Source organism: Fukomys damarensis, unplaced genomic scaffold, assembly GCF_012274545.1.
Source record: "Fukomys damarensis isolate Sample0158 unplaced genomic scaffold, DMR_v1.0_HiC HiC_scaffold_32, whole genome shotgun sequence".
Taxonomy (NCBI): Eukaryota; Metazoa; Chordata; class Mammalia; order Rodentia; family Bathyergidae; genus Fukomys; species Fukomys damarensis.
In genome coordinates, this window is record NW_022900944.1 from 35166235 (window position 1) to 35185963 (window position 19729).

At 47.7% G+C, this 19729-nt stretch overlaps 1 protein-coding gene across 1 annotated transcript in view; it reads left to right on the forward strand.

Moving 5' to 3' along the window:
- The window catches only part of Zfhx3 (zinc finger homeobox 3), a 234412-nt gene that overhangs the window by 128402 nt on the left and 86281 nt on the right, over positions 1-19729 (forward strand). The window contains exon 6 of the mRNA XM_033757937.1: positions 6976-7207. Within this exon, the coding sequence (XP_033613828.1) occupies positions 6976-7207 (232 nt within the window). The remainder of the gene's footprint in view (positions 1-6975; positions 7208-19729) is intronic.

Below are 19729 nucleotides of genomic sequence, written 5' to 3' on the forward strand. Positions count from 1 at the left end.
ACTCACAGCAATCCTCCTGCCTCAGCCTCCTGACTGCTGGGATTATGGCCACCATAACCGTCTATATATCACAGTTTCTTTACTATCCCTCAGGGCTTCCTTTTGGGGATCTGGGAGGGATGGGGACCAGCTGTAAGAAGGGAAAAGTCAAATAGGTATGCTTCATTAACGCTCATTTCTATCTTGTGGGCTTACTAATTTGAAAAATAACAGGTAATAAAAACAGCCTCATTTATGATACAGGATAGCTGTGTATCGGGTGTTCTGTGTTAGGCATTTTGTACGAATGACTCCGTCGCTCCATTGAATCTTCCCAGCAGTGCCATTAGGAGGTTCTGTTGCTGCACCAGTTTTGACTGTGAGGGAGCTGAGGCTCTGCATTGTGTATGACTTGCCCAAGAGAGTACGTCCAGAGAGTCAGAGTGAGGGTTTTCTGCCTGGCTGTCTTCATCCAGTACACCTTAGGCCACCGTGATTGACAACAGTTTGACCCAGAGTGGAACGGGTACCACTAGCATCCTGTGTACGTTAATGGCCCCTGTTTTTGTTTGGGGGCTGACTTTGTGAGGGCCAGAGAGTAGTGCTAGGGAAGAAATGCATCTTGATGAGTGGACAAAGTCGCCGTCACTGTCCTGGTGAAGTGGGTCATTTCAGATCCTGGAAGCTTTAGCTTGCTTCTGGAGAGTGGTCCACCCGCCCACTTTGGGCTTCTGAGCTCTGTAGACAGTGACTCAACCTTGGTAGAAACCAGCCCTCACTGTGCTTGTCCCCGGGCGGGACCTGAATGTGCCATAAACTTTTTCCCAAGTACAGACAGTGACTCCACACTCCTTTTCAGGGTTTTCCTCACAGGGAGAAATGAACTCTGTTAGGCTAAAGCATAACATTCCCCAAGGGTTCATAGTTGCATTTTTCCAGAAAAAATTCAGAGCCAAGGCAGGTTCAGGCTAGAGAGGGTTTCGCACTTAGACTGTTATTTTCCTTCTAGGATTTACTGTGTGGCTCAGGGCCACCAATATGGTGAGTTTTGAATCAGGCAGTGTCATTCACGTAGGAGTGGTAGTCTCAGCTCTGGCCCTGGAGCTCAGGTACTGAGTAGGAAGGAATGTGGCTCATTCCAGGGTGTGAGGAGCCTGGCCTAGAAACCAGAAATAGGGCAGAGCCACCCAAGTGGATTGATCTAGGGAGCATTTTTACTTCCTTTGGACTTTTTCTTGTAAATCATGGTTAGGGCTTATATCTTATGGTGTCTGCAGAACTCCTACAGTGAAATAGGACTAAATTAGCATGTGCCAAGGACAAGGGCAGGAGTAGATGAAAAGCCAAGATTAAATAGAAAATACATATATATTTAGGTTGACCTTTCACACATCTTCCTAAAAATGTGACATTAAATCTGAAACTAACTGAAGCTCACTGATTAAAAAATTAACTACCCTCACCCCTGGTTGCATTACATCTGAAAAGATTCTTTTTTTTTTAGGCATTCAAGGTGAATACCTGGACCAAGGTGAATGCCTGTCCCAGCAGGCCCCTGCCTTGTCACTGTAGCAGTTTTAAGGCAGTGGACTTGGGAGTCGAAGCCCAGATTCCAGTCCTGACTCTCTAGCCCTCTGGGACACCTTGGGGCAATCACATAGCCTCATTGAGCTTTGGATTCCTCCAAGGATGTGATAAGAGAATACAGAAGTTTGTGTAGGGGCTGCAGAGTAAATCATGTGCATGCCTACAGTGGTGAATGACTGCCCACTTACCACTTCCTCAGTCCAGGGGTGTTGGGGAATCTCCAGCTTTCCCCAGTCCCTTCTCACTGGATTTGTTGGTAATATTTTATACCCTCTCCCCAAAGAGCGAGCCCGAAACCCATGCCATGCTCTGGTTGGCAGTCTTTCCCTCTAGTGGGGGCGCCCTGTCAGTGGCCCCCTTCTCTTGTGGGACTTCCAGGTTTGTGGCCTGAGAAGAGTCACAGGCCCTGCTGCCTGCCTTTGCCTGGCTGCCCTTCAGAGCGCCACAGGTTTCTGAGGAGCCTCAGGACATCCTGTAGTCGGGATTTCTCCTGGTATCTCCCAGGGTTCCCATTTGCTGAGAGGGAAGCAGCCTCCCCACGTCAAAGAGCTTTGCCATTTTCATTTGCTCTCAGAACAGCGTTACATCGTGGGTGCCTGGGAGAGGGTGAGTGAGGGGGTGTTGATGGCAACAGGTGTTAGTTCCCGAGGAAGCGTCTTCTGTGAATCACAGGTGTGTGCATGCTTGTGGCAGAATGTGCTTCGTCTCCTTCTGCTTTAAAGGGGCGGCCATGTCAAAACCTGATCAATATTTGTTCCAGATCTTTTTTTTTTGGTACCGGGGATGGAACTTGGGTCCTTGTGCTTGTAAGGCAGACACTGAACCACTGAGCTAAATCCCCAGCTAAAATTATAGGTTCCAGATCTTTTTTTTTTTGGTACCGGGGATCGAACTTGGGTCCTTCCTTGTGCTTGCAAGGCAGGCGCGGAACCACTGAGCTAAATCCCCAGCAAAACCTGATCAATATTTGCATTCCATGCATGAAGAGCCAGATGTTAGAAGTTTCCTAGTGTTGGGGAAGAGGAGGGAGCCTGGGCCCCTCCAGATTTATACAAATCAATGTTCTCTGACAGAAGTTGGTTAGTTTTCCTGGGAAACAAGTAACAGGAACACATTTTTTTGATTTTCACGATGAATTATTTTCTAACAAGAGCCCTCTTTGACTTGCAGTATTTGGTCAGGGTGAACGAGCCCAACATATTAATGGGGTAGAATCCCATGAAGCCGAGCAGCCTGGCCTCTGTTCCTTCCTTTCTACTTTAATTATTAATTTGCTTTTTGCACTCACTTTACGTGCCAAGCTCGCCGTCAGAGTGCCTCTGACTGTAGGGAGGTTTGTGATGTTTTTTTCTGGGTTCCTCCCTGTGAACCAGACCCAAAAGGGACATCGCAGAGACAGATGTGGAACCTCAGCTGATTCCACGTCGGAAGCACAGGAGAGTCATCTTCCAGCTGGCTGCCATGAGCATTTTAGAACATAAATGGCTGTGAAGAACAAGAGGAGCACAGGCGCACACATGAGCTCTAGTGTGTTGCAGACACTTAGAACTGAACCAAAATAAGCCCCACCCGGGGGACTCTGCACCCAGCCTCCCATGGGCCCTGGGTGACTCCGCAGTGCCGCACTCACCACAGCTGAAGTTGTTGTTTTGTTTTGTCTCCTAACCACACTGCCGACCTGACAGGAGAGAGAGAAGAATCACAGAGTAAGGTGGAAAAAGTGAAACAAACCTGGGTCCCCTCTTCCTGATGAGAGAGCCCTGCAACAGAGGCCTGGCATCAGGGAATTCAGGATGTGTGTGGGAGAAAAATTACCTGCCTGGCCAAGAGAGCAAGAACTCTGAAAGGAGGCAACTCCGTTATTGAGTATGCCGCTGGGATTTGTGCCTTGGTGGATTCTTCATATATTACAGTGAATTTAATTAAATACATTGTGATCCCAATTGAGGGTATTCTAATTAGCTGGGTCAGGAACAAATTATTCTCCCTTCTCCAGATGAAAACATCTCTGCTCTTTGGTTAGGGAAGGCATGTCCTTGGCTGGCTGACTTGCCCCGTGGAGTCGTCTTCCCAGCCTCCCTGCAGCTTCATGTCAGGCAGGTTCGCAGCGTGGGGTTCTAGGGGGAGGTCTGTGCTACTGGGCGATGAGACAGGTCTGGCCAGCAGGCTCCAGAGATGGACTCCCTTGGGGCTGGGAAATGGAGAAGGGTACGGAAGTCAGGGCCCTGCTGCTGGCCCTGGGTCCTCTTTACTCCATCTTGGACAGCCAAGAAGGAACAAGAGCGGGATTTGTCACACGGGTAGGCATCTGTAGATTCAGGTTGTAAATAGGAATTGGGGGTGAGATACAACCGTTCTAAGCCAGTATTTCTTAGAAACCAAGGTGTAGTTTATCTTAGAAGTTTTTTTAGTGTCTGGAAAAATGAAGTTGGAGAGCAGAACAGTCTTGGCAGTTTAAATTAAGCTTTCATGTAAGTTGCTGAGAGATGACCTTGGATGTTTCCTGTACCAGCATCAGTGGGAGAGATCATGGCTCTGGTTTCCTAGTTTCTTTTCCTTCTTTTGTCCATGATTTGTAGTGTATGACCATTACTTTTACTAGAATGACTCTCGAAAGAAAGGAAGGAAGGAAGGATGGATTTGTGGTGGTCCAAGAGACTGCGCTTACCAGCATGAGCTTGAAAGTAGAGTGGTTTTGGCATATCCTCATATCAATTTTTTTTTTTAAAAAAGCAGGAGTTCTTAAGTATGTTTATTTCATTGCGGGATTTATACAGCCCTGTCACCCAAGAGCCTATGGATTTGAGAACAAAAGACGTTTGACATCTCAATTCCCATTCACTTCTTTTTGGCTATGTTATCCCTCTCTTCTGGCTCAGAGATTGGAAACCCCAGCCATTTGGAATACAACCCTTGCACCCATGTTACAATTTCATGTTTAAAATTCCATGCCTTATTGCAAGGAAATCCTGTTTCCTAGGGAGGTAATGGAGGCTTGGAAGTGAGACTTTAGTGACTCTTGCTGTGCTTTCATAGTTTATGACACAACCAAAATCCCTTGATAAAACATCTTGCTTTGGACTCGTTATTTTTCCGTTTGCTTTTATTCACTTGTTTCAGTCAAAACTTTAATACACATAATTCTTTTGGTCTTATTAGGCCAAGAACAAGAGATCTTGACTCTTGCATCTCTTTCCTGCTCCCAGTCCCAAGACCACAGGAGTGTCCTGCTGGGGCTTTTGCCTTGTGAGTGGCCTCATGGAGAAGCAGAGGAGCATGTCCTAGGGCAAGCTGATCCTTTGCTTCACATCTGTCTAGCCTGATCCCCTCCTCCCAGGGCGTGGCCTCAGAACAGAGTGTCTTGGTGCACCCCATCCTCCCAAGTCCTCTGTAGGGAGCATTGTCTCTGAGGAGGAACACTGAAGGTGAACCGTAAAAAAGCTCAAATTTATTTCCAGAAAAAATAGCTTTTTATTGTCAGTTGCAGTTTCTCTAACATTTAATGTTGAGGTCTCACTGGTTCCTCTGGCTCCTGGTTGTGAAACTGTATTAGGACAGCTGTTACTTGTAAGGATTTTATCTGTCTGCTTCCAAGCACTTGCAGGTGTTGAGTCACCCATTTGGGCGACCGGGATTGTTCTCCCTGGGTGCCTGTGAAATCCTTTGCATCCACACCTGCAGGTGGGCAGTTTCTTTAGGAACACGTTGGCCAGTTCAAGCCCCCTGGTGAATTTTCTGTTGCACCTAATTGATGCATTCCTGTTTCTTCTTCCAATGAAGTGCACATGTGTCTCTGGGGTTTTCAGGCTTTTTGAGCACAGGTAGGATATGGGCATGTGGCGTGTGAACCTCAGTGCAGTGTCACCCGATAAGAAACGCTCCTGAGGACAGTCTCGCTTGAAGTGCAGAACATTCCAACTGCTCTGGCTTCTCAGCACCTTGTACGATAGGCTGGGCAAGGGAGAAAGCCTCGCAGGAGCTGTGACCATTGTAAAGGCGTGGACAACCAGCGGGGCCTCTGTGGGCCAGAAAGGAGGTGAGGGACCCTCTGTGTTCTTGGCCTCAATCCTCAGGCCACACTTGGGTGACTGGCACGGAGGTGGGGTGGCGAGGAGAAAAGAAAGGACAAGAGTCACTCATTATCTGAATTCCATCCTGCAGAAGGATGCTGGGTACACGGTGCGGGGAGGTGAGCCCTAGCTTCTGCTTCTTTCCCACTAGCTGGTTACCTTGGCTGAGTCCTCTAAGCCTGGGGGTTTTCCCTGCTTCAGGCACAGTCAGGAAAGCTCCTTCCCTTCCCCTGGGTCATTTGGAATGACAGAGTGTGTCACTTCCCTGACTGTTGGAAGAAATGGTCCATAGCTTTCATCAAATTCCTTAGAGGCACCAAAATGTTGTCAATTTGCTCTTGAGTGATCTTTAATTCTCTTAAGCACAGAAATGTGGGGTCTGCTGACTTTCTGTGACAGCAACTTTTCTTGCGTCTTCAACTTTAATCCTGTGTGTGCCTGCTTCCTGCTGGCTCTCAGGCTTGCGTGATTCAGATTTGGCACCATGTCTGCTGCACACGGAATGTCATTATGGCCATAGGACACACCAGATGACCAGTGATGCTGATCAGTGATGATCACGGTTTCTCTGAACCAATGATAGGGACCTAGTCTGGAGAAAGGTATTTGTCATTGTTTAATCTACGGGAAAGTCTGATTTTGGATTCTCCCAACAGACTAGTTGTAGAAACAAAACCTTGAGTTGGTCCTTCCTATGGAAGGCCCAGATGGTGGCTTTGGCTTTGGCTGTGTTGTAGACTCAGGGTGCTATACAGGTGGGGTGACCACTGGCTGTCACCAAAGTGGGGCTTGGCTGGCTCTGTCTGTAAAGGACTGGAGACTATTTTAGGCTTTAGACCATGCTGTCTCTGTCACAACTGTTCAACTCTGATGCCTCAAAAGCAGCCATAAATTTTATGTAAATCAGTGGACATGGCTGTGTTCCAGTAAAACTTTACTTACAGTAACAGGCAGTGGGTTGGATTTGGCAGAAAGGCTGCCATTTGCTGACCCCCAGTCTAGGTAAAGCAGGAGGCTTTGACAAGTGAAAGAAACTGGGGTCTCGCTGATGAGCAGTGTTACCAGTACTCGAGAAAGACACCCAGGAATGTGCCTTTCGGGGAGACAGGAATGTAAATCACCCCTTGCTGCTTGTCTTCAAAGAGCTGCTAGAGAAGGGGATTGGGGGAAATGAAAACACCCGCTCTAAGGAAGCTTATCATCAGCCACCGTCGCTTTTGGATGTCCCATTGTGCCCCCCGGTGGCTTGCCTCTGTCCACAAGCAGTCAGGGTGGGTCATGGCACTGTCAGGATTCCAGTGGCTGACACAGGGCACGTCCCTCTCCTTTGTCCCCATAGCACCTGCAGCAGCATGAGAGTGGCGTGGAGGGCGAGAGCTGCTACTACCACTGCGTCCTGTGCAACTACTCCACCAAGGCCAAGCTCAACCTCATCCAGCACGTGCGCTCCATGAAGCACCAGCGCAGCGAGAGCCTCCGCAAGCTGCAGCGGCTGCAGAAAGGCCTTCCGGAAGAGGACGAGGACCTGGGGCAGATCTTCACCATCCGCAGGTGTCCCTCGACTGACCCAGGTGAGACTTCCACGGGTGTGGCAGGCGGGGGAGGTCCCGGACGCCAGCCTCCACGCGGCCTCCTGAAGGCTTCTGTTGGAGGAAGACATGTCCATCACTGGCCTCCCAGGTGGCCGTTGTGCTCTGGAAGGTCGTAGTGCTTTTTTTTTTTAAAGCACTTTAGTACTGCTCTGCTTCAGGGCTGTGCTGAGCCATAAGGAAGGCACAAGCCCCTGCCTGGGGATGGGCCCACAGATGACCTGTCTCCTACCCTCGCGTTCCTCCAGTGCGTACTCTGGATTCCGTTACTGTACATTCTGATCCAGCAGAGGCTAAGTTGTGTGCCTTGTTTAGTATTAAGATTAGACAGTTTGTGGCCTCAAACTCTGGCCTGTAAAAGTGGACTTCAGGGAGGGTCAAGCCTAGAACTTGTTATAAAAACCTTAATTGCATTTGAGAGAGATGCTTGTCCTCTGAGCCCAGGCTTCTTGCTGCCTGACAGAATCAAGACTTTCTGGTGAAAGTTGCTGGGTTGCTCCTTCCCTCCTGCCTTCTCATCTCGGTCACCTTTTCTCCTCTCTTTCTCTTTGTAACTCTGATTCCCATTGGCAATCCATTTGGTAGAATCATCTTTCTCCTCCCCTCTTTTTCTTTTGCAACCTTGGAGTTCCTGGTCTTAACTTGGAAGCACAAGACAGACACTTGGCACTTTAAAAACATCGTGTAAAAGCCCTCCCCTAATCCTGGATCCCCACTGGAAGACCCTCCTGTATCACTCATCTGTAGTCCACACCTGTAGTCCACACTTCAGCCTACTGTTGCCTGCTGCCCCTGTCCCCAAACAACTTCACGAAGGGGACCAGTGGCCTGCTATCTGCTCAGCTCAGTGGCTGTGCGCTGGTCCTCGTCCTTTATTTCAGTGGTATTTGCAAGGGCTGCCTGGTTCCTTCTGGCAACTCCTTCCCGCTGGCTTTTTGCACTTGTTTATCTCTACTCTTGTTGTCCTTGACAGTTGTCCTGTCCATCCCAGGCTGTTGGTCCTCAGCCCGATGCACATGCCAGTGTCACTGGGCGTCAGGCCCTGGTCCTCAGCCCCCAGCCTCTTGACGCTTCGATCTCCAGGTGTTGTCAGATGCCCTCAGTCAGTTCCCCAGGCTCCCTCCCTTGGACCCTGAGCTCATGACTGCCGAGCAGGCCTCCTTTTCCTTCTGATTGCACTTTGTCTAGTGACCTGGCTGGTCCAGCCCCAAGGTCACTTCTCAACCCCGCAGCACATTCTTGCCACTGAGCCATTGTGAGCGTGTGAGGCTCTGATCTCAATGCTACCAAATCATCCATGTTTCTAGTCTTAGAGGTAAAAAGGTTTTATCAACTTTATTTTTTAAAATGACACAACTTTGCCCTATCTCATTCTTCAGGGCTCTCAACTTTTAGATATTTCCTTTGTGACTGACTTCCTGATTTCTCATTTCTTCTGCTCATTTCTTGGTTAGTCTTCACTTGATCTTGGCCAAAACGCCGAGATGCGATCTTGATTATTTTTAAGTTTAGACATCTCTTGGCTTTCTACCCCAGAGGATGAGGACTTCACGAGCATGCTGTTCTGTAAACGTTCTCAGCCTGCCCACTCACGCCGTCCCATCCACAAGCTCACACGGACGCCAACCGCACACACACTGTCCTCCTCCTCTCCCACCCTCCCTGCACACACGGGCGGCACATCACACCCCTTACCTTCTGCGCCTTAAACACATCTCTTCCCCAGGCAGACGTGGTGCCCAGACACATTCTGTGCACACACATACCTCCCACATACCTCACAAGCACTGTGACCCCATCCTCTGTATCCCACGTACACAGCACAGACACGTAGACACCACAGCCCTGAGTGTCCTGTCTGCCCTCGGGCCCTTCACAGACGTAAGGCTAGCACTCCATGCATACATCCACCAATAGACACTGTGCCCCCACACCCCGTGCACATTCACACACCTCACAAGCACGAGAAACACATGCACCAGCAGAGACTGCACCTCACGCATGCCTCTGCCTCCCCACGCTCCCCAACCCCCTCCACATTCCATCCTTTCCTCTTTCTGTCCTCCACTGCGGTGAAATAATAATTTGGGGATCTATTAATATTCAGTGTTTTCATTATTATAACTCTATAAATATTAATCACAGCTGAGCCATGTAGAGTTTTATAATTTCATTTACCTTCTTGTACAACTTTTTGTTTTCCCTGGTTTTCTAGGTACCTATGATTAATTCATGGCTCACCTTACTCTGCCAGAGTCGATGTTTCCTAGTCTCCGAGTGTCTGTGCTGTCAGCTTTTCCATCCGTTTCTGTTCCTCCTGGAGGTGTCTCTGTTCCTTTCGACCCTTCCGGAGCCCTCTGCCCACCAGCTCCTGTCCATGCTGTCTGGCTCCTCTGTGGCTGTCTGCTCCATAGAAATGAAACTGCAGTCCCCCCAGGACAGGGTCCACGACCATTTAGGAATTTCTCTCCCCGCAGGAGTAGTTGAGGTTTCACATCATGGCAGTACGTCCTCCTGACAGTCAGTACAAATCGTCTCTTCAGAAAAGTGCTGATGGGGAGCGGGCTAATTTTCGTCACTTCTAGGTCACTGCAGGACTGTCCTTCCCTGTGTGTTTTACATGGCTCTTCTGCAGCTCCTGCCTCTGTCACATACGGCCCTTTGTGAGTGTCCTCGGGGGCACAGCGGGGCCAGGCACCCACAGACTCTCGTCTGTCCTCAAAGCCTGAGATTATCGTGCCACCTGGCTGTGGGGAACCCTGTTCCCCACTTTAGTACTTTGGCCTCCGTTTGTCTTGCTTCTCATGAATCTGCTGCTGAGTCGTTTCACAGGATTCTCCTGTCTTCTACTGATATACACATAGACCCATCTCTCCTTGTTTGTGTTTTTTCTTTTTTTTTGGTCATTGTTTTACTCTTCTGTTAAAAGCTGGTCCCTTTCACCCCTCAGTTCTTTCTTTCACGCTGCTCAGAATTCCCTTCTTATTAACGAGGTGCCTCGAACTAAATAGCGTACAGCTGCCACATCACCCAGGCCTATGGACTGGGACAAGCAGTTCCCTGTTTTACCATGTGATGCTGCTGCTTGTGCAGTCCACTTTGGAATTGCTTTCCTGCTTCACCGCCTTGTGACTCGCTCTCATTTAGTGCACGTCAGCCCCCTTCCCCCAGATGTCTGAATGACTTCAGTGGAGATAGGTGGCTTCCTCTCTGCATTTCCAAATCCTGTTATATTGTCTTTGGCCCCCTCTCACTCACAACCCACTGAAATTTGTACTCCACTGACGACAGAGGGACAGATTATTAGGTAATATTCATGCTGACATTAACAGGAACTTGGTTCTGTTTTAGAAATCCCTGTGAGGAAAATACATCTTAAAACATATCCTCCCTGTCCCCAGGGATTGGCTCTTAAAAAGGGGATAGAATGTCTTCAAGAACAGGGATATTGCAGGCCTGACATTTAAGATCATCAGCTTCGAGTTCGTAAACACAGACTTTGTAAAGTACTCCTGGTTCTCGACACTTTAGCAGAAGGATCAGGATGTGATCCTCCATCTGGAAGCGTCCTTCGTGTGGCACTTGAAGCCCTGAGAAGGCTCCGAGTTCCTTGTAGTGCCCCGCCTACCCTGACCCCGAGGCTGTGCTGTCCAGAGTTTGTGACCCCGGCATCCTGTCATCAAGTTCAGTGACAATAGCAATCTGTCTCCTTTCTTCCTTTCCTTTTGTCCTCTCTTGACTAGACACCACAAAGTTTTATTTAAGAGCCCTCAGAAATCATTTCTTCCCCTCTTTCCGAGCCCTGGGCCTCATACCCCTGTCTTCTAAAACCTTTGGAAGGTAACAAGAGCTCCCTTGCTAGGGCCAGTTGAATGAACTCTGACCTGTAGATGACAAAAACATCTGTCCCAATTTTACCTGTCTTAACTCACCTGCTTGCCAGCCAGTCAAGCTCACCGCTTAGCCTGTCAAAACTGCATGAACCTGTTGGTCTGGAGGAAGGAGTTGAAATAGAGGATCTTATGGAGGTCTCCTCTGTCCTCAAGAGCTTTCTGGTCATGGCCAGGATTGAGATCTGTTGCCTGTAGTTGTAGACTTGTAACCAGAGGCTCCTGCCCTGCACCAGATGGGCAGTGCTTGGCTGCTGGCTGTGCGCATGTAGGCAGCCCCCTCAGCCCTCTGTGTGGTCCTGCTTAGAGTGGACTGACCCTCTTAGGTCAGCAGGCAGCCCAGGTCCCGCCTGTGCTGATGTTAGCCTGTTTCCTCCTTCCACTCTGTCTCCACGGTAGACATATGCATGCACACAGGCATGATTGGTCTTCCTGTTTTAAAAAAGACTTGGAGGGTAGTAGAGCACTTGCCTAGCATGCACCTGACCCTGGAATCGATCCTCGGAACTGCAAAAACAAAACAAAAAGTGCCAAAAGTATTAAAATAACTTGAAAATGCCTATCTGTGAGGAAGGATGAAGCCTTTATTCGGTCCTCATCCTAGCATTTTCAAAATTTCTGCATGGAATTTTGCTTATTAATTTGAATGTTTTTCCTACAAGATGAAGTTGCCTCTTTGTTGGGATGTGTTCTTTGTGTTTCATCCCTCCCTCCCTGCATGCAGGTATGGGGCCACCTGTGGGCTGGGACAGTGGGAAATCTCTCTCAGTTGCTGGCATCAGCTGTCCACTTCCCCTTAGCTGACCAGAAGCTCCAGAAAGACAGAAAGCTGTCATATAAGAAGGTCATGTGTAGGATCAGCTTCTCTGTTTGCCTATTAAAAAAGGCATTTCTGGCTCCTGGCTGAAATTGTAGTTACTTTCACTGTATCATGCCCTGGATTTGGAGAAATACAAGAGACTCTTTGTGTTTCTGCTATTGGCTTTCCTCCTCTTGTCTTTTCTCTTACTCCTCTTGCCTTACTGCTTTTTCTTTCCTGTAGACGTAGATCTCCAAACTTTGCATGAATGTAGTTAAAATGAAGATTCTATGAGGGCCTACTGTGTACAGGTCTTTTATGAGTTGGGCGACACAGCTGATGTCTGCTGTCCACCATATTGGACACACTGGCTAGTCCACCGCCTAAGACACTTCAGGTAGTCGGTTTACAGATGCTGTGGCCATTCAGAGTTTGACTATTTTGCTTGGAGCAAAAGCTGGCATCTCCTTTGACTAACACATCTGTGCCTTTCAAGGTAATGAATGTTGGGTTCGGGAGATACACACAACTCATCGGGGTGACATGGTTTTAGTGACAACTCTGACTTAAACACAGGCTTTACTTAGAGGATCTGTTTTGTTCAGTCCAGTTTCAGGGAGCTTTGTTTAACTCGAGTATCTTAAGAGGATAAGAAAACTCATATTTTTCAGCTATCCCATTTGGTTTTATTTTTGTTTTTCAGAATTGGCAAAAGGCTGCCATCTAAGCACATAGTGTATCTTTTTTTATATATATAAATAGCTAAATTATATGCAATTTCAGTATAATTTTTCTCATAGTACAAAAATATGTTGCGGCCAGTTCTGAAGTTTTCTTTTTGTGAAACTAGCACAGCTGTGAATCTTCTTTTTCTTTTTTACTTTATGTCTTCTTGACAAGGCTGTGGGAAAGAATGGGGCTAAAGTATAGGAAACTTCAGAAATTAAATGTGAACATGCACCAAAAGAATTGGGGTGATTGAAGTTTTAAGCATTTATGGAGGAATGGAGGAAATGGGGCTTTATCCATTTTAAGCATATTACCTAGACAAGAATGGTAAATTTATGAGTGCTTTTTAGAAAGATGCTTTGCCATGTAGATACAGATATCATTATGGATCAACATGAAAGGAGAATACAATGTTCAATGAAAAGTGGAGTTTATAGCATAACATATGGCTTGATTTTTTTTACTTTTCTTTGAAAACCATTTCCTTTACATCTTTAAAAATAACCATGCTAAGCAAAGAGTTTGTACCTGGTGTATGTGGCTGTTTTATTGGTAGGAATCTATATGGAATCAAAGAATGTCAGGCACATGGCAAGAACTCACATAAGGGCTGTGCTTCTTGATAGAGATGTTTAGCAAAACCACTAACAATATGCCAAGAAGTAAATCTTTGACTGTCTTTCGTTCATGGAAGTAGTTTTCCATTTGTCAAGGTACAGCATTCATGGTTTGGTTACAGCCTGATTCTTTTGCATTGTGCATCTACATAGAGGGGCTGGGAGCAGTTCTCAGGGTGTACACTGTCTTGTTTTTCTGTTGGAACAGAGTTCTTGATTTGCCTTAATTAGTCCTCTAACAATCTACAAAGGTCAGTGCCAATTGCCTGTTCATTTACATTTGTAATTGTGATGGCTTCTGATTACATATTCCTTGTCTCAGTCCTTCCTCTAAGTGTGTGCTAGAGAATCCTCCCCTCCCCCTGCCCCTCCCCCAGCACCACACACACATGCACGCGCACATACAACTGTGCACACCAGAGCAGTGTGAAAGCTGGAGGTCTGACTCCTCACACAAGAATCCTTTGTAGTGACAGCCCAGCCTTCCCTGGAATGTCAGAGTCCTATGGAAAGCCATCTTGGAAAGACTCTTGCCTCTAAGTTAGGGATATAACGAAGCCAGAGTCAAGGAATTTACATGTATATCAGGCAAGAAATCTAAAGGCCATTATCCAGGATCCTTCTTGAACTGGGTAATTAAGGGCAATTAAACTTTTCTGCTGGCTCTCTGCGAAATATGCTAATGATCTGGCCTGTTGAAGGTGGACATTCGTGGAGTGCTGCTTCCTTGCTGCCCCATGCTGCTGGCCTAGAAGGGTCTCTCTGGAGAGCATGTGACATCACTAAGATGTCGCCTGGGCAGTGGATCGAGGGACTACATGCATTCCCTCTGTCTACTTAGAGAGACAAGCACCATGCAGGATGCTACCCTCTTTAGAAGTTGTCCTGGCTGTTGTAGCCCAGGACAGTAGTTATAATGCTTCTCATTCTTCATCCTCTCTTATTGTATGTGTTTTGGTACCGGGGATTGAACTCGGGTCCTTGCGCTTGCAAGGCAGGCCACCGAACCGCTGAGCTAAATCCCCGGCCCGATCCTCTCTTATTGTTGCCTTACTGTTACGGGATGATCAAAGCTACCCAGGGCTTTGAGTTATTTCAGTATCTCACCCTGGAGTGCAGCTCTATACTTTCCTGCCAGGTAGCGTTGTTCTTAGCCAGGCCTCCAACATGTCCTCCATGCTATCCCCTTGAATAAGTACCAGTGTGTGCCCCCGTGGCCACTCAGCACTGACCACTCTGAGAGACATAGCACTGTGACTGCTCCTTACTAGAGTGACAGCAAGAAGTAAAAAAAGAAAAAGGTGCCTTTTGGTGGTTACTGGGGTTAGCAGAGACTTTGTGTGTGGGGGGCCTGAACACTGGGGCAAACCTCTCTTAAGTACCTTTGAGTATCTGCACATGCCACAGACCTAGTTGGCTCCTCAGGGACACAGGGACCCTCCAGTGGAACCACAGCAAGTGTTGCTCTGTGAAGCCTTTATCTTGCAGTATTCCAGGCAGTTTTGGAAAGGGGTATTTAAGAAACTTGAAGGCTTAAAACTTGACCCTAAGGTGAATTTGGATGGTTAGTGGTGAGAGGCATTTTGGTGGCTTGGAAGTCGGTGGTTCTGTGCCTGGGTTTCATTAGTGGGGAGGGCCCTTGTAATGCCGACACCTGCAGTGGGCATCAGCGGCCATCCTCTCCTGTCCGGTCATGCATGCCGGACCCTCCCATATGCCCCCTGTCCAAGCCTCTATGTTTAATACTGAGTTCGTTGCCTCAGATGTATTTCAAGAGAAGTAATAATTTGCACTTGGGAATGTCCAAGGATCATTTCTGGGGCTACTTAGATCCTATATGAAACTTGTTCCCTGCCTTGGTAGGGGGCCGGGAGGAAATAGAACATGCATCTCTCTGTTAACAGAAATAGCTCAAAGGTTTCTTCTCAGACGTATAGATGTTAAGGAACCCCCTTCAAACTGTGACCCAATTATAAGAATTATAGTTTCAAATGATTTTATTTCAAACACTGACAGTGGAAAGTTTTGTGCCCTCGTGAAGCAGTAGAAGGCCTGCTCTTACTTTGCTGATCCCTGGACTTCTGGGTCCCTTGAAAGCCGCATAGGAGCTTCTCTGGATCCTCTGTTAAAGTTAAGTAAAGTCCAGCTTCAGTTTCTCTGCCGTACTAGCCGGCATTCCAGTGCCTCACAATGTGGGTAGAACATGGCAGTCTCAGTAGGTGGAATGGGTTTAGGAACAGGCTGGAGTGTTGGGCCGGACAGTGCTATGTTCCTCCTCGCGGGGAACCCTCACATTTCTAGAGGCTCACGCGAGGACTGGACTGTGTTCTCCATAGACTCTTTCACTTGAGTTTTACCCCCGCCGTACTGGGGCTTGAATTCAGGACCTTGCCCTTGAGAAGCGGTAGGTGCGGGTATCACTGAGCTAAATCCTTGGCCCTCACTTGAGTTTTAAAGAAGTATAGAACCTACTAGCCACCTATTTCTGCAGGCCTAGACAAAGACTTTGTGGGCCTTTCCCTCTTTCCTTCTGTATTCTTTGCTCAGTTTGGGAAAAATATGTCTTCAAGTAGGCACTTAATTTTGGTTTTGCCTTTTAAAACGTTTTTCCATTAGCAGTTTTGAGGGGACTTTGAAAGGACTTTGTAGAAATGTGTTTTTCAGAGTGCATGTTAGAGGGTTTTTTTTTTTTCATCGCTTTACACCTAAAGACTGTCTTGAGACCTTTCATACATGTGCTAATGAAAGGAGCTATTTATTGCTTTTTAAAGGTCCTTGACCTCTGCTCTAATTAGAATATTAAAAATTTGACAGGATGTGATTTTCTTAGCACAGTCCTATCATCTTAATCCAAAATTTTGATCAAAATGGTCATTTTCTTACAGTCAAGAAGAAGCTTCTTCATTTTTCTCTCTCACTGTTTCACTGGCCTCAGTTTTTCCTTCCAAACTAAATTAGTTTGCTAGAACTGCCATATAAGGTGACACAGACTGATGGCTTGAACAAAAGAAATTTGTTTTCTTGTAGTTCTTGAGCTGAAAGTTTGAGATGAGGAGGTTTGTGGATTTAGTTTCTCCTGGCGCCTCTGTGGCTCACAGATGGTAGCCTTCCCTTGACTTCCCACATGGCCTTTGTCCATTGTGAGCACCCCTGTGCATCACTGTATGTTCTGATCCTCCTTGTGCAGATTTTATTAGGGCCCACCCCGAATGCCTCCTTTAATTTAATTACGTCTGGAAAGGCCCTACCTCTAAATACAGTCATATGCTACTGGAGAATAGGACCTCAGTGAGGGAATTTGGGAAGAGCACATTTAATTTCTATCATAAACTTTCTGATATCTAAAGGTAGTCTTCCTTCTCTTGGGTGACAGGAATGTAAATGGTAAAGATGGATGCAGAGGTGGAGGGAGGTGGCAAAGATCTTGGACACAGCCTCCAGTGGGACCATGAGGCTCCAGCCTGCCTTCCCTTGCTTTCTGTGCTCAGGCCTCACTTCTCAGGGTGGGTTATGGCCCAGGCAGAAGCAGTGACTTCCTTGGAAAGGAAGCTCCCAGTGGAGCTTTAATTGCCCAGAGAAGCTTGTTAGGACAGAGCAGGTCAGAGCAGGACTCTCCCCTCACCTGCCTGTGCTGGTAAATCCAGGGGGCCTGATAACCCTGTAAATGTGGGAATCCTCTCGTTCCTTTCAGACTGGACAGTCTTAGCATCAGTGAAATCTGCCCTTGTTGAGGCTTCTCCAACAGGCCAGCTGTATCAGGTTCATGTGGGAGGATTTATGAAAACAGTGTCTCCTCTTTGCTGCCCACAGTGCTTTCTAGGATTGAGCAGCACATGTGGGATTTGTGCAGTGTTTGCTCGCCCTAGTTTTTTGCTCTGACTATGGTAATGCCCCCAAGATCTTTGTCCCACTCAATGATCTGTTAATAGAACAGAATTATAGGTAGTATGAAGTCATGGAGCTTCCATCCAAAGGGTTTTAGTTGAAGTTTAAAGTTTACTTCAAAGTACCTGAAGTACTTAGTTTCCCTTGGTTTGCCAGATTCTGCATCCTGTACGCCAGGCTGGATATTATATTAAGGCACCACCAAATCAGTGTGTAAATTTTAACTCTGAATAGTGTCCCTTTGGGGCCTGTCTCCCACTTGCATCCATAGAGATGTTGTATGCTTCGCAGTCCCAGTGCTGGTCTTTTCCAGCTTCAAGCCAGGATGTAGGCATCAAAACTGCCCTCCAGTTGGGCTTTCTTTACCAAAAGGTACATTTTTATCCTGGTTCGGCTGCCAGAGGGGCTTCATATCTCCAGGTGCCTCTCTTGGGCAGGGCAGGGCAGGGCAGGCAAGGCCATTTCCTTCACAGCAGAAAACTTGAGGTGCTGCTGCGGTGGTGGAGGCAGGACGTGGAATACAGGCCTGGGGCTGAGCGCATTGCTCCTCCAGATGGGTCCTCCTCCTTGCTATGTACTCTGCAAGAGACAGTAGCACTTGGCCCCACAGATGCTGTTCTTCACCTCTAGGAAACAATCAGATCCATTGCTACATCTGTCAGGGTAGAAACTTAGGAATCCTGAGACTGAGGTGAAGAATGACACAGCATTTCTTTGGGGCTCTGCCTGCATCCGAGTGCAAGCCCCGGACTCCCTGAGAATCGGAAATGGTTCGCATGGTGTTCCTGACACCGGAAGCCCTCGTATGATTGTGAGTTCATTCCAGACGCGTAGAAAACCACACAGGACGGAAGGAGCAGCTTCAGGCCGGCTGGCTCAGGCAGGGCCTTTCCTCGAGTGGCATCCAGCCTGTCTGTCACCACTGCTGAAACTTGGTGAGAGGCTTATGTGATAGAAACATGGTCTGGCCTCCAGCCGTGCAGACTGGAGTCCACTCTGGACATTTTTGTGTTAATAAGTGGGGTTTTGTAACAGATATTTACTGAACTTTGGAATGATAGGCTTTTAATTATTAAGAGAACATGGTAGGCAGTAAAAGGAAGAAGAAAATACAAGAGCGAGGTTTCCAGAGGCTAGGGAGATGCTGAAGAGTTTGGAACTAAAGAGGTAAAGATAAGTCAAGAAAGGGAAAGTAGACAATGTATTTATTTATTGTGGAAACGTATTATTTGTATGTCTTCATGGGGTATGGTATGGTAATTTGATACTTGAATACAATGTATAATTAAATCAGGGCAGTAAGCACTTCCATCTCCTCAAATGGGAATCATTTTTGTGTGCTGGGAACATCCATACTCTGCTACTTGTTCCTAACGTGCTGCAGATTGTTTTTGAAAGCCAGTGGTACTTCCTCCTCTTTAGGTTTTTGTGTCCCTTATCTGACCTCTTCCTGTCCCCCCTGCCCCTGCCTGTCCCAGTCTCTGGTCATCCTGCTCCGTTCTGTTCTGCTCTGAGGTTGAGGAAGTCATTGATTTTTGACTTTACTCGCTCCTCTGCGAAAGAACTTTGGCTGTGGAAAATGTGACCAGAGTCCAGAAGTAGAGTTCTTTTGTCTTACGGACATCGACCCTGTCTTCAGGATAGCTAGGTGCCACTTTAGGGTCTGGGGAACCAGCCAGAAGTCTGGAGTTATCCCTCTTTTTGGGAAGCAGGTGAACACCAAATAAATGTAGGGTGCCAGGTGCACAGTGCTATAAACACACAGCCCGGTGGGACACAGGCAGACAGAAGCTGTTTTATATAAGGAAGCCGGCAGTCGTCTCTTTGGGGGCTGACACCAGAGCTGAGCGGGAGGCAGGGCAGCAGAGCACATGCCTGAGGAGCCCACACACAGACCCTGGGCTGGCTGGAGGAGCAGGAAGGCCGGCAGAGGCTGGGGAGGAGCCGGCTAGGAGATGTAGCCGGTGGCCTGTCACTTGGACCCTGGCGGGCTGTGAGAACATTTGGAATTTGCTCATACTTGGAAGTGACCAGAAGGCTCTGATCAGGGCAGGGCAGGAGTGTGACTTAGCCTGTTCGGGTTACTGTGGCAGCCTGGCTTACATGTCCACTGTCCTTCAGGCACGAGTTAGCTGAGATTCCCCCTCCCCCATAAAAAGCCTCTCAGGTAGAGAGGGGAGGTGGTGCCGCTATGTGCCATCTTCCTCATAACCTAGAGTTGCAGGGCAGCTGCATGAGGGAGGGAATTGAGGTCGACCCTGGACAGAAGGAGGAGGTCTGTCTTCACCAGTGCAGCTCTGTGGGCCTCTCCACTCAGCTCCGGGGATGGCAGTTTTGTTCCACAGAGAGAATCCATGCTGGGTGACACCGCCCAAGTGTGCAGCACAGGGAGGACTTTTGTCCTTTTGCCTGAGGATGACTCATCTCCACCACAGTGAAAATACCAGACATGAAAGACGAGAGACACAGGGACGTGCTACGACATCTGATGTGCATTAAGACACCCGCTCCCCCATTGGATGCGTGGTTTCTTTGGCAGAATATTTAGGGGTATAAGATGGTGATGTTCATTTTGAGGACAAGG